Source organism: Delphinapterus leucas, chromosome X, assembly GCF_059928025.1.
Source record: "Delphinapterus leucas isolate spDelLeu-1000000601 "Yukka" chromosome X, BTC_Dleu_Yukka2, whole genome shotgun sequence".
Classification (NCBI taxonomy): Eukaryota; Metazoa; Chordata; class Mammalia; order Artiodactyla; family Monodontidae; genus Delphinapterus; species Delphinapterus leucas.
In genome coordinates, this window is record NC_143150.1 from 72,723,599 (window position 1) to 72,737,157 (window position 13,559).

Sequence of the window (13,559 nt, forward strand, 5' to 3'; positions counted from 1 at the left end):
TTGCTTCATGGGGTTGTTAAAGAGTATCAAGTGAGATCATACATGAGATAAGGAAAATAGGCTCAGAGGGGCTAGATGATGTCCTATCTAAGTGGTAGGAGTAATTGGTTACTCCAGATCTGTCCATGCTTTTTCTGCTACGCCATATTGCTTCCATCTTTCTAATGACCACCAGCTCCACCTTTCCCTCCCAGAGACACCTCCAAGTACCTACCATGATCTAATTACCAAACTGAGCACCAAGAACACAGTAAGCCAAAGTCCTTGCCCTCAGGAAGTTCCAAGTAGCGTTCCCTTCTTATATAAGTGTTGACTGCCCTACAGTCTATGTCTGATTTTGGTCACTCTCAGGGCCTTCAGATAGCTGTTTTGTTATATTCTGTCCAGTCTGTAATTGTTATCTATAGGAGGGGTTGGTCTGATACAACCTACTCTGCTGTTACCAGAAGCAGAACTGCTATTTATGGATGTTTGGCTTTGCTGTCTAGCTGCTCAGTCTGTTTTTATGCCATGATATTTGGAGAAATTAAAAAACTATGCTGTCCCACTGCCCCCATCCTCCCAAAATCATGTGCTATTTATTTTAATAATAAATGAAATAAAATACTGACTAGAATCTTTCTATTACTCAGAATCTTTGTCCAGATTTCTTTTGCATCTAAAGGGCAACAATACTTGGTCTGAATTTAATTGCTCGAGAGTTAGGGACCGGTAGTGTAGTAGTATAACGACTCTCCTCCCACCCCTCCATACCTGATGTTTTCTTGGCTATACCCTGATCAGGTAATGCTCCAAATTTCCGATGCTGTTCATACCAGTCATTCACTGTCATAGATGCCAGACTTGGATAACCAGCTCCAAATACTCTGCAAGAATCACACTGCATTTAGAAAAGTAAACATAAAGAGCCCTATTAAAAAGCCTCTTCTCTTTAGTGATAAAGCCTGTGTCTGTTTCATCCTTGCTCCCCTACCCAGCTATCTTCTGAGGATTTGTGAAAACTTCTGTTAGGATATGTAAAATGAGGCATCCAGGAAGGAGAATTAAAGGCAAGAGCTTTCATGAGAAGATAAATAGCCCAGAATCATCTCCCAGTAAGCAATCCTGGAGGCTAATGCCCCACAGAGGAGTGATGATACGATGGAAGGAGTATTTATACTTGGAGGGTATAAAAGACACACAGAGGAAGAAGACTCTTCTGCCACCCTACGGAAAAGCATCCCAAAACTCAGAATTAAAACCTAGATAGGCAAACATGTCCTTTTGAGAACTGTAGCTGAAGGAAACAGTGGGAAACAATTTTAAGGTCTACAATCCTCCCTTAGATTCTTTTCTTCTTTCTGTTTTTAATTAGTTAATTAATTAATTTTTGTTGGTTTCCTTTCTAGCCTATTTTTAAGCTCGAGTTTGTGAGGGAAATGTCTGATGAAGACAGACAGAGAAAGTATCAGAGGAGATACCTCTGATGGAAGAACAGCCTCCCCAGGTGAAGCCATTACCTTGTTACTCATGCACTGTAAATGAACCACAAAAGCAGGGGGCTTGCAAAGGCAACCCACTTTTTAATACTACCTACTTGGCTTGGGCCATGTTCCGAGTGAGAACAAACGGTTTCATTGGAGGCCTGTCCTGACGAGATGAGTGAGAAGTTGATGCCTAAAAAGGAAATTAGTTATCAGAAGTGTACTTGTCATTCTGCCCACCCCACTATGCAGGCTCTTATGTCTTTAGGTGCTTGAAAAGCCCTACTTATCAGTCTCTAAGATATATTTGCAGAATACTGATGGTGGAGGTTGGTTAGCTCTCCTGAGGTGGCCCAAGTATCTTGCTGGAAAGGGAGCAAGAGAAAGCTCTCCCAGGAATCATTTCACCACAAGTGAAAAATTACTTGACTTTAAAATACTCCCCTCCAAAGAGGAAGATTCCAAAGCCTTCTTCCATGTTCCATCTAAAACCCTTGAGCTCAATTTGAAGCCCCTTTCCTTAGCCTGGCCTTCAGTGCTAAAGTTGAATTATGAAGACCCTTCTGCTAAAACCCTGTCCAATGTAATTGTGCTATTAATTGTCATGAGCTCCCTAGGGTGTTTTAGAAGTGGATGTTCCTAAATGCAAGGGGGGAAGAATGGGTTAGTATCTTTCATATATAGGTGCACAGAAATGTTTCAAGGAAACTTGGCTGTCCAGGGGCACACCAAAACAAACTATGGTCAAGAAAAATGTTCACTTGGTTCTAAACTCCATCACTTCCAGAGCCAATCCCAATACCAAATGAGAGAGCATAGAAACAAAAAAACTAAGGAGATGGGAGGATCCAGAGGAGTCCAGCCTCATGATGCTTGAAAACCACTCATCTAGATATGCCCAAGGGGCCTTAAGGCCTTAGAATACTAATTGTTCATTCTTTGATCCCTTCACACAGAGAAACTAGGTTGATGTTACCCTGAGGCAAAAGCTCCTGGGCTAATTAGTGCAAATCGAATTAGCAAGAGGTTTCTCTGAGGACTTAAATGCCTGTGACTAGCTGATAAATTCAACTCAATTCATGCTATATTCTGAACCAAAAAATAAGTGGCAGCAAAGCCTAATATTTTGAAGTAGCAGCTCCAAAACACAGTTATGATCTTCAGAGACAGCCAAAGTGGGGTTACACCAAGTTTTCTTTACCAATATGCCCGACACTTTGTGCAGAGATGTCCTTGCTGTGTTTCATACTTGGGTGACCTGAGGTGTGAGGGTGTATCATTGTGTAATGTTAAATCCCGGTTTCTCCCCCAACCTAAACACATTCCATGTCTTTTGCTTTATCTTCTTTTTACTCTTTTCTCTCTCTTCTCCAGTTACACTCTTCTTCTTCATTCCCATCCTAGCCCTCTTCCTGTTCATTACAGTCAAGCACAGGTTTTCAAGGCCCACCTCCCTATGCCTTCCTTCAGGAGTCATGAGTGCTCACAGCCCAAACCAATTTTCACTTCAGAGCAGCCTCCTTCCCTCCTGGCATGTCACAAAATTACAGAAGACTGGAAGTGTGCTACAGGTTAGAAAGCACTGGGGAACAACACTATAAGCTAGAAAGAAAGCTATCCTAGTGAACCTTCAGCCTTCCTCCACTAATCTTAATAAGGACAGTGATTTTATGGAGACTTAAAAGGATTTTAATTCAGTTACTCTCTTGTAGCAGATTCAAATCTCTGACAGACAGTAGCTTTTTTAGGGATACGGGCAGTGGCCGGGCTTACCTCTTTCGAAGAGTCTTTTCCTCTCAAGATCTTTATCTCCTGGTCAATGCTCTCAATCTCTTCTAAGCTGATACCAATCCACCTTCGAAGGTGGAGGAGGTAATATTCACGAACACACTCATCATCTGCTTGGCCACTTTCCACAGCAGATTTCAGGGCAGACAACCTATGCTCCACCTCCTTCTTCTGCTTGTATCTGTTCCACAGAAACGCATTAGCCAGGAACTTAAAAAGAAAGAGGCGCTCCTTCAAAAGGAGGCCGCAATACACTTTTACCTTTACGGATGACCAGATACACCGATTTCCATTTAGGCAAAAATACAGATTCTGTACCTCGGGATCTGCCACCAAGGCAGTTCTCTCAAGACTACAAGGCGAGGAAGGGATCAGCAGAAGCTGAGAAATACATCCTGAAACCGGAAAAATAGCGAAGTAACCTGATATGAGCAACTCTTCCCATCGTATTTTGAGACGGGAGTGCCTTAGTAATTTTATGACATCAACCTTTACTAGGTCGGGTGCTTAGTATATACAATGTCCACTTGGGAATTACAGCTTCAAATAGTCATAGAATCTTAGGGGTCATTTACCTGCCATTGATGCAGGAATTCCTCGTGAAATAGCCTAAAAAATGGTCATCTCTTCTTTTCTTCTGGGCAAAACATTTCCAGCTCCTCTAACTCATCCTAGTATAATTTGAAGACTCATATCCACCCTGCCTGCCCTTTTCAAGATGCATTCTAGTATGTCATCTATCACTCACTGGACAACTATTTACCGAGTACCTATTGTGTGACAGGTACTGTTCTCAGTGCTTGAGACACAACAGTGCATACAAGAAAGTCCTTGCTCTCCTGAAGCTTTCATTCTAGTGTGAGAAGACAGACAAAAAGAAATAGATGAGTCAGGTGGTGGTGAAGTGCTCTGAAGAATCAAAAAAAGCAAGGTGAAGTGGATAGAGCGATGGTGCCAAAGTATGGGTGATCAGGAGAGACTTCTTTGAAGAGATGACATTTGAGCACAGACTTCAAGGAAATAAGGATGGAAGCCATGCCGGTATCTGAAACAGTGTTCTAAGGGGGAAAAGCAAATATGAAGGTCCCGGGGTGGGAGAGTGCTGGCCTGACATGTTTGAGAAATAGCAAGGAGGTCAGTGTGGCTGGCATGGCGTGAAGAATAATAGGAAGTGAGGTCAGAGAGATAGCCAGGGCCATAATTTGTAGAATCCTGTAGGCCAAGAAAACACGAAATACCAAATGTCATGATATTTTGAGAAGAGAAAGCCACTGGAAGCTTTAAAATAGAATACATGAAATGAACTTTTTTTTAATGGACTACTCTGTTGTGTGTAGACTGTGGGGGGTGGTGGGAGGCAAGGGTGGAGCAGGAAAATCAATTAAGAGGATATTGCCACAATCCAGGCGAGAGACAGCGACTTGAAATAGGGAGGTGGTGAGATGTGGACATAATTAAAATGTAACAGTATTTGTTGGTTTACTGGATGTAAGGTCTTGAGGCAAAGAGAGGAATCAAGGGAAAACTCCACAACTTCCAAGAGAAGTACCTTGAAATATCTATGTCTGGAACCCCACTCTAGACCTCCAGAATCAGATGCTCCTCTGTGGGTGTTCACCCAAATCTGAAGTTCTTAACCTGAGGTCCACGGACAGAGTTTGGAGGGAGGGGTGTTCTTGAACTCCCCTAAATTTTGTATAGAATTCTACGTGTATGTTTCTTCTTCTTTTTTTTTTTACTGGGGAGAGGTTAAGGAGGTCCATGACCCACAAAAAGTCAAGAACCTCCGCTCTGGAAACATTCTTTATTATAAAAACTTTTAGGCTCTTCTGCTCCTTTTAATCAACAAGTGGGCACTTTATGTAATGTTACAAATAACTGTCACAGCACCATCATAGGTGGCCTTCTGAGTAAAACACTACACAGGTCAATTCCTAGTTCATGAATGCTATTACAGATATCACTTGAGAACATTTAACTCTGGTGCCACTCGGTTCCTGTGCTTCCTTTCCCATCCTCTGCATGCATGGGGTCTAGTCACACTCTCTGGTCTTTCCTTCTTCTCTACTTCCTTTGCTTCTATGACTTTGCTCCTAGTCATCTTTGGGACTTCTAAGTTCCTGAACTCCTATTCTTTGAGGCCAGTGTTTTTTAGACCTTTCTGTCTTAGCAGAAGAGCCCTTTCTTCTTATGAGAGCTTATTTGGAACTCCAGAAAGTAATAAAAGATAAAATCTGCCTTGGTTAAATCAGAGGAGGGCTCCCAACATGCTCCCTACCCAGGCACTGTGGTAAAATCTTAGGGCTCGAAGGAACAGATTGTAAACCACTGTCCTAGACCTTTGTCACTGTTCTAGATTTCCTATGGTGAGCCATTGCATGCAAACACCCCCTATCACCCTAGAATCCCCCAGTGCTTGTCACCCTTCTGACTCTGGGCCACTTTCATCATTCATTCCCCTTTTCTGTTCCCAAGCTGCTGAAGAGAGGTAACGAACTACAAATTTGTGTCAGATGAGTCAACTACAAATTCATATGATCAAACTTCAGCGGAACGGTCACTCTTGTTCAGCTATCTTTTTGCTCAGCTTTTGTGGATTCCATGCCAACATCATGCTCACCAGATGGCCAGCCAATGTAGAAATTCAATTTCCCTTTTTACCTTAAAATCTCTATAGCTTCACCTTTCCTCCTCTCCTCTTGCCTTTAAGGAGCTAATGTTGTCTTTACCATTCCACTTTGGCTATCAATCCTGTCCCCGCCCACACTCTTCCAAGCCTCACTCAATCAATCATCCTCCCTGTCATTAGCCGTTACAATTTTTCACCCTACTGGTGCCTTTTCCCTATCTTAGAAACACCTTCCCTCAATCCATGTTCTGCCTTTTCAAATGACCACTCTTCTCTCTTTTCTAAACAGCACTAGAACTGGGAATTTGAAGACCTGAGTTTAAAGCCTGGCCACTTACCAGCCATGTAACTTTGGACAAGTCAGTACTCAGAGCCCATTTCCTTATTTCTAAAATGGGATAATATCTGCTTCATGGGGCTGTTAAGAGGACCAAATGAACAATATTCATGAAAGTGCTTTGTAAGCAGCAATATATTGTTATCTGATGGGAAAAATTGAGGTTAAGGGGGGCTAGATGATGCCCCATCTACTAGGTGGCAGAAATTGGACCGGTCACCCCAGGTCTGACTCCAAAGCCCAGGCTTTTTCTGCTATACCATATTGTTTCCATCTTTCTGATGACCACTCTATCTGTCCTTCCCAAAGATACCTCAAGTACCTACTATGATCCAATTACTGGTTGGGTACCAAGGATATAATGATATAATTAGGATACTAAGGATATAATTAGTCAAGGTCTCTGACCTTTAGAAGTTCCAAGTCTAGAAAATAACAGATCGTTATGGCCTGATAAGTAACATAAACTAAGTGCTACAGTACCTGGGGGGGGGAGACAGGTAGAGAGAAGCTTCAAAGAGGACATGACATTTGTCCTCTCTCTTCCCCAGGCTTCTTTCTATAAGTACTTTTACCTGTACCTTGTTGAGTCTCTTACCGCTGTTCTTTCTTTCCTCTTCCTTCTCCCTTAATTTGCCCCAAGGTTTTATCCTTGGCTTTTTTTTCTCTCTACATGTTTTTTCTTGGCAAACTATCCACACCCAGCGACACTCCTGAATTTTTAGCACTAGCAGCAAAACAGTCTGATAAGTTTTAGTTACACATTTCCATCTGTCTATGGACATGGCTGTCCAGTTGTCACTTTAGGACCTAAATTCAGTAAATCTAAAACTAGACTCATTACTTACCCAGCTTCTACTTCTCCATTTCTGTCAAAAGAATGTAGGTACAGGGCTTCCCAGGTGGCGCAGTGGTTGAGAGTCCGCCTGCTGATGCAGGGGACGCGGGTTCGTGCCCCGGTCCGGGAAGATCCCACGTGCCGCGGAGCGGCTGGGCCCGTGAGCCATGGCCACTGAGCCTGCGCGTCCGGAGCCTGTGCTCCGCAACCGGAGAGGCCACAACAGTGAGAGGCCCGCATATCGCAAAAAAAAAAAAGAATGTAGGTACAGTTAATCAAGACTTACACTTACACCTCAAAGATGGGAATTAGAGTAGAGAAGATACGTGAAGAAACAGGTTTTGAGGGAGAGAGAGGACATACCATTTAGGTGTTTTATGTCGGATGGCCTCACTGTGTAAAGTCATGAGGTGGGGGATGGAGGACTTACAGAAATTAAATAAGGATTTGAACAACTTGTTTTCTAATCATATAAACGCTTCTTGCAAAAGTAATATCTCTGATAGTTGTAACTTCATTTTTATCACTTCTTCCCAGCTGAAGTACTATTATAACACGTTAACTTGTCTTTCTGCCCCTCTCTTCCTTTTCAATGTTCCATACACATCACTTCCTTACAGTCCTCCAACCATACTACTCTTAGCTTCTGCCAAATCAGACTATTCTCCATTTCCTGTACATAGCTCCAACTACCCTGCCTCGGGCTTTTGCTCATGTTGTTCCCCCCTGCTTGTCAAGAATAAATATTTTTTGAGCATCTTCTATATACCAAGCCTTGTGCTAGACATACCACACAGAGAACAAGAGAGAAATGGCTACTGCTCTCATGGAGTATACATTCTAGTAGGGGAGAAAGACAAAGCCCAGAAAGACAGATAAATGAAGAGCATTCCATGCAGTGAGAACAACATGTACAAAGACTCTGTAGAAAGAAAGAACTGGATCTGTTCGGAACTGAAAGAAGCCTATTATGGCAGCAGTCTAGTGAACAAGGGGAGTATATGATATATGACAAGACTGGAGAGAGGCCGATGCCAGATCATCCAGGTCTTTATAGTTAATGGCTTGGATATTTCAGGTGAGAGATGCTGGTGGCCTAGATGAAGGTATGATAGTGGAGAAAGAGAGAAACAGAAGGACATAAGGTACATTTTGTAGCTAGAACTGGCAGGCCTTGTTGATGGACTGGATGTGGCAATTCAGAAGGGAGGAACTGAAGCTAACTCCTAGGTTTCTAGCTTAAAACCTGGGTGAGTGGTGGTCTGTTTATTGAGATGGTAAAGACATGAGTGTGGGGGCACGCTGGGGGATTAAAAAGCCAGCAGTTCAATTTAGGGCATGTTAAGTTTGAGATGTCTGTGAAACATCCACGTATGGTGTTCAGAGTCAGGAGAGGTCTGGGTTAGTGATATAAATATGGGAGCCATTAGCGAAAAGATAGTGTTGGTATCTCGTCTGTCATGCATAAAAAACAAAAAAATCAAAGATCAAGCTTTCTGGGCTTCCCTGGTGGCACAGTGGTTGAGAGTCCGCCTGCTGATGCAGGGGACACGGGTTCGTGCCCCGGTCCGGGAAGATCCCACATGCCGCGGAGCGGCTGGGCCCGTGAGCCATGGCCGCCGAGCCTGTGCGTCGGGAGCCTGTGCTCCGCGACGGGAGAGGCCACAACAGTGAGAGGCCCGCATACAGAAAAAAAAAAAAAAAAAGATCAGGCTTTCTAACCAAAGAAATGCAAATCAAAACAATGAGGTATCTCTCCTGCTTGCCCCTCTGGATTTTCTAAGTGTTGCCATTCAGTACTGTTGCAGTGGGACATACTCTGAAACTTTGTTATTGTGGAAAGCAATATAATTACCATCGAGACTCAAAATATTCAAACCTTTTGATTTAGGCACTGGTCCTTCTAGAAATCTGTCCTACAGGAACAGTGACAGATGCAGTGATGTTTCCTCATAACATTACTTAGAATAGCAAATAAAAAATCAACCCATAAACAGGCTAAGCATTTGACAATAAAAGATTAGTTTAAATAATTATGATATGACTGTAAGCTGGAATACTATTTAACCATTAAATACCATGGCTTCAAAAGACATGGGGAAATCAAAACAGGATGTTAGGTTTAAAAAAAAGGATAAAAAACTATATTTATGGTATTCTTCCAAATTTATTAACTAAAATAACTATGTATCTGGAAGGAAATACATCAGATAGTTAACAAAGCTCATCTGAGTGCTAGGATGAAGACTTATTTTTAATTTAAAAAATGTTCTGTTTTCCAACTTTCTACAATGAGTATTATTACCTTTACATTCAGGCTAACCTGTAATTTGCATTTTTAATTTGCATCCTTCTAGTCTCACCTCAAATGCTACTACATTCGGAAACCTTTTCCTTAACCCTCCAACCAGATGTGATCACTCCCTGGTCTTTGTCCACAACACCATTTGTATCTCTCTAGTGCATTTACAGTCTTTTTCTTTTTTTGGATATATTACGATTATTTGGATACCAAATTCACTGTTTAAACTACCTGTTATATGCCAACGGGCTGCCCCTACCTTCTCACAAAGGACACGATACTGAATTCCACTTCATATCAGTCTATCCCATTTCCTCAAAAATCATTCTCTGTCACTCACCAGCTCTTAACCATACTTTATTATTCTTTAAAGCCCTTACCACCTAAAATCACATTTTTATTTACTAGCTTACTGTCTGTCTCCTCCACCAAAACAAGAGCTCCATGAGGGCACGGACTTTGTCTGGGTCTCCATTACTTAGCACACAGTAAAGCCTCAATAAATATGCTAAATGATTCAATCAATTTTCAGCTCTCTAGACCAGGCCTCTCCACTGAGCTTCATGCTACAGATACCTTGACTTGGATGTCTCCTAGGCACCTTAAATGCAACATGTCTCAATATACAATTCATACTCTCCCCTGTCTGTTCTTCCTCTTCTATTCCCCCATCTCAATGAGTTCCACAGCCACCCACCTACATCAGAAACATGGACACCTTCCTTGCTGCTTCATTCTACCCTACCTGTCACAACCAATTGATCGTTTTCTGCAGATTCAACCCTATAAATAAATATATCCCCTCCATCCCTTCTGCCATTGCAGTAGTAAAGTCTCATCACCTCTGTGACCTAACTGGATCTAATTTCTCCCTCAGAATGCTTCCTAACTGCTGCTAGAGTACGCTAGTTAAAAGGCAAATATGACATTGCTACTCTTCAAGGAAAAAAAAAAAAAACCTCCAGTGGATCCCTAGTCACCAAACAAATCTCAGGCTCTTTAGCATGGCCTAATAATAGGTAACATTTATAGAATATTTACCATGTAACAGATACTGTGATGTTTTATGTGGTTTATTTTATTAATGCCTCTTAACCCTATGAGATAGGTACCACTGTTACTTAGACTTCACATATGAGGAAACCTGAGGCTCAGACAGGTTACATAAGTTACCCAAAATCCAATGGCTTATAAGTAAAGCTGGGTCTCAAACCCAGGTCTCTCTTTCCACGACCTGTACTCAGCTACAAAGATAACGACAATAGCTGACTTTGAGTGCTTACTGTATCAGACAATGTGGTAGGAGCTTTTTATGCATTTCTCTTCTATTTTATAGGACCTATGATTATCCAATTTGCCATCTGGGGAAATTAAGGCACTGAGGGATTAAGCAACCTACCCAAAATCAGAATGATTAAATTTTGGAGCTGGGATTCAAACCCCCTTCCCAAGTTCTCAGGAACAACGTCGTTCTTTCACCTTCCTCACACCCCAAGCTCTCCTTGGTTTGAACCCTACAACATTCTTCAGCATCATTCTTTCCCCTTCTTCACCACCCACTTTGTGTTCTAGCATCACCTAATTGCTTACGGTTGTTCCCCACCCCAGCACTGTGGTCTTCAATGTCCCTGTAGCTTTACTAATGCTATTATCTCTGCTGGCTAAAGCCCTCCTTTCCTCTTCCTCTAGAGGATACTCCTATGCATCCTTAAACAACTCATCACAGGAGTCACCTCGTCCAGGGAGTCTTCTGCTCTCTCCTGCTCCCTCTTTGGTTAGGTGCCCCTCCTGTCTGCTCTCCCGATACCTTGTGCATTTCCCTATCACATCATTTTATAATTTATACTGTTTCTATGCCTCTTTTCCTCACCACACTGTATGCTCCTCCAAGGCAGACACCACCCATATCCATACAAACGCCCATACTCAGTTTGAATCCCCGGTGCCTAGCATAGCTCCTAAACACTGTGAGCGCTGTTTTTAAAAAACTAAACTAAGAGAGTAAGCAAGGTGTTCAAGGTCACATAATGAAGCTATGCCAGTACTAAGATTAGTTCAGGATGTTATACACCTGATCCAGTATTGTTAGAACAGAGTTTCTCAATCAATTGACCATAAATGGACTATAGCTACAAGATATTTGTGCCCTTCAGAGATACTTACCTCACTGTACCATGTGAGTATTGCTATGCTGTGATGTGGGAGAGACTGGGAGACACTCTGCTAAACTACATTGCTGTTGCTGGCAACCGTAAGGTGCTAGGGGTCTGACAGTTAGGTATGGTCATTTCAACCAAGGCGGGGGCTTCTTGAAAAACTCAGAAGTTTGCTATCACCAGGGCCTATGCTAAATAAGAACCCAAAGAGTGACACACACCATTTTTTTCCCACCCCCCCAGAAAAAAAAAAAAACATGCACCCCTCCCCGCCAACAGCACTGCCATTGGGCAGTCTTCAAATGACCCACCTCTCTATTTTAGCCTGTCTCTGAGATGCCATAGCAACGAGGCTAGGATAGGCCATGGAGGAATCAGCAGTGTTATTTTCAGCAGAGTTGGCCTTGGTTTTGGGCAGCTCAAACTCTGCCACATGATAGTATCGGCACTGAGTTAAGTAGTTTAAAAAGTGTTCTCGAGCCCACTGCAAATGATCTAGACGCTTGCTGGGGTTGACTTGTTTCATGGCGAATGCTCCTTGAAATGCTGGCACCATCAGGTACTTCAGATCGGTGGAAGCAATCTCTTCCAAATCTTCATTTCGGCTGGAAAGAGCAAAGAGGAGGCTGTGAAGTCTGGCTGGGCATTCAAACTGTGGCCCTGGCTTCCTGGGGGAGGGAAGGGCTGGGGTGTGGGTGGGGGTGTGGGTGGGACAAAGGGAGGAGGCACCGGGAACAGCTGCCAGTTTTCTTCACTGACAGTGGCTGTGCGCTCACACCCAATGCCTATGCAAATAGCCAACACTAGGGAGCACAGTCGTGTGATACTAAGTATCTCGGAAGAGAGGTGGAGAATGTAAACAATGTACACAAGGTCGCAGTGGGAGGTAGGAAAGAAAGGCTCCGGGTTTTAAAGGTCTCCTGCACCCAGGATCAATGGTTCCGCCATTGGTAACTATTATTACCTACGTTCTCAGTCATACTACCCTCTCGCCATACCTGAACAAGTCGAGCTCCAGTAACATTTCGGCAGCCTTCTTCAGGAGGTCCAGTCCCTTGAACACCTTATCCTGGATAATCCGGGAGCCGGTGGGTTCAGTCGCGACTTCCACTTCGTCCAGAAGCTGCTTGCTGGTTTCGAACAGCTCGGGGAGCCGCGGCGGCAGTAACTCGTCTCCGGCTGTTGCCATCTTGGGGAAGGGACGAACACGAAGACCTCACTTCCGGCCCTGGGACAGATGGGCTGGGCTGCCAGCAACGAAACCGGAAGGGGCGCAGCATTGGTCCAGCGGCTCCACTGTTAACTAAGCGTCGGACAACTGCCAGAAGCGGCTGTTAGCTAAACCGAGCAACTGTTTCCATAGACTCATTTTACCAGGCTGCCTATTACCGGTAGTAGGCATCTGTTACAGACACACAACGCGCAAACAAGCAAACCCTAGGTGCTGCTTTTCGCGTGGCTACTCGTCGCCGATCCGGGTCTGGGCAGTGCTGTAGGCTCTGAAGCGCGGGTGTGACGAGGCTGAATTCGGAGCTAGGGCGGGCGCGAGAGGGTAGGCGCGGACGCGCCCACGGAGTCGGCCAGGCGTGCGCCTTACCTCGCAAGGCTGTCCCTGGCCTGAAGGGCTGGGGCGGCCAGGGTCGTGCAAGTAGCGCCCCCCTCCGGCTTCCGTACACCCAGCAGCTGGAGCTCTGGGTTCCTCCCAGCCAATCCTCGCCTGCTCTCTTTCCCGTCGCTTCACCCCTCCTACACACACATTTAAAAGTTACTGTTACCAACCCCTTTTACACACACACACACACATTTAAAAGTTACTGTTACCAACCCCTTTTACACACACACACACATTCAAAAGTTACTGTTACCCCTCCTATACACACACACACACACACACACACACACACACTTCCTCTGTGAAAGCTTCCTTGAGCCTCTCTCCCCCGCCAAATGAAAATTTTTTGTGCATCTCTATCAGAACACCTACCACATTGTATTACAGCTAGTGACTTACAAATCTATCTCCCTTACCGCTATGAGTCTGATTAA

The 13,559-nt window shown here is 43.8% G+C and overlaps 1 protein-coding gene across 7 annotated transcripts in view; it reads right to left on the minus strand.

The window, feature by feature from the left end:
- The window catches only part of IGBP1 (immunoglobulin binding protein 1), a 53,234-nt gene extending 40,195 nt beyond the window's left edge, over positions 1–13,039 (minus strand). Inside the window, exons 1-5 of one of the 7 annotated variants that reach the window (XM_022561025.3) lie at positions 12,512–13,007; positions 11,825–12,118; positions 3,237–3,318; positions 1,577–1,656; positions 754–866 (exon numbers count right to left, since the gene is read on the minus strand). In XM_022561025.3, the coding sequence (XP_022416733.1) occupies positions 754–866; positions 1,577–1,656; positions 3,237–3,318; positions 11,825–12,118; positions 12,512–12,702 (760 nt within the window). In that variant the 5' untranslated portion in view covers positions 12,703–13,007. Of the gene's footprint in view, positions 1–753; positions 867–1,576; positions 1,657–3,236; positions 3,433–11,824; positions 12,119–12,511 lie in introns of all 7 variants that reach the window. The other 6 variants (XM_022561022.3, XM_089904439.1, XM_022561024.3 and 3 more) reach the window with 6 other exon arrangements.
- Between the last annotated feature and the right edge of the window lie 520 nt (positions 13,040–13,559).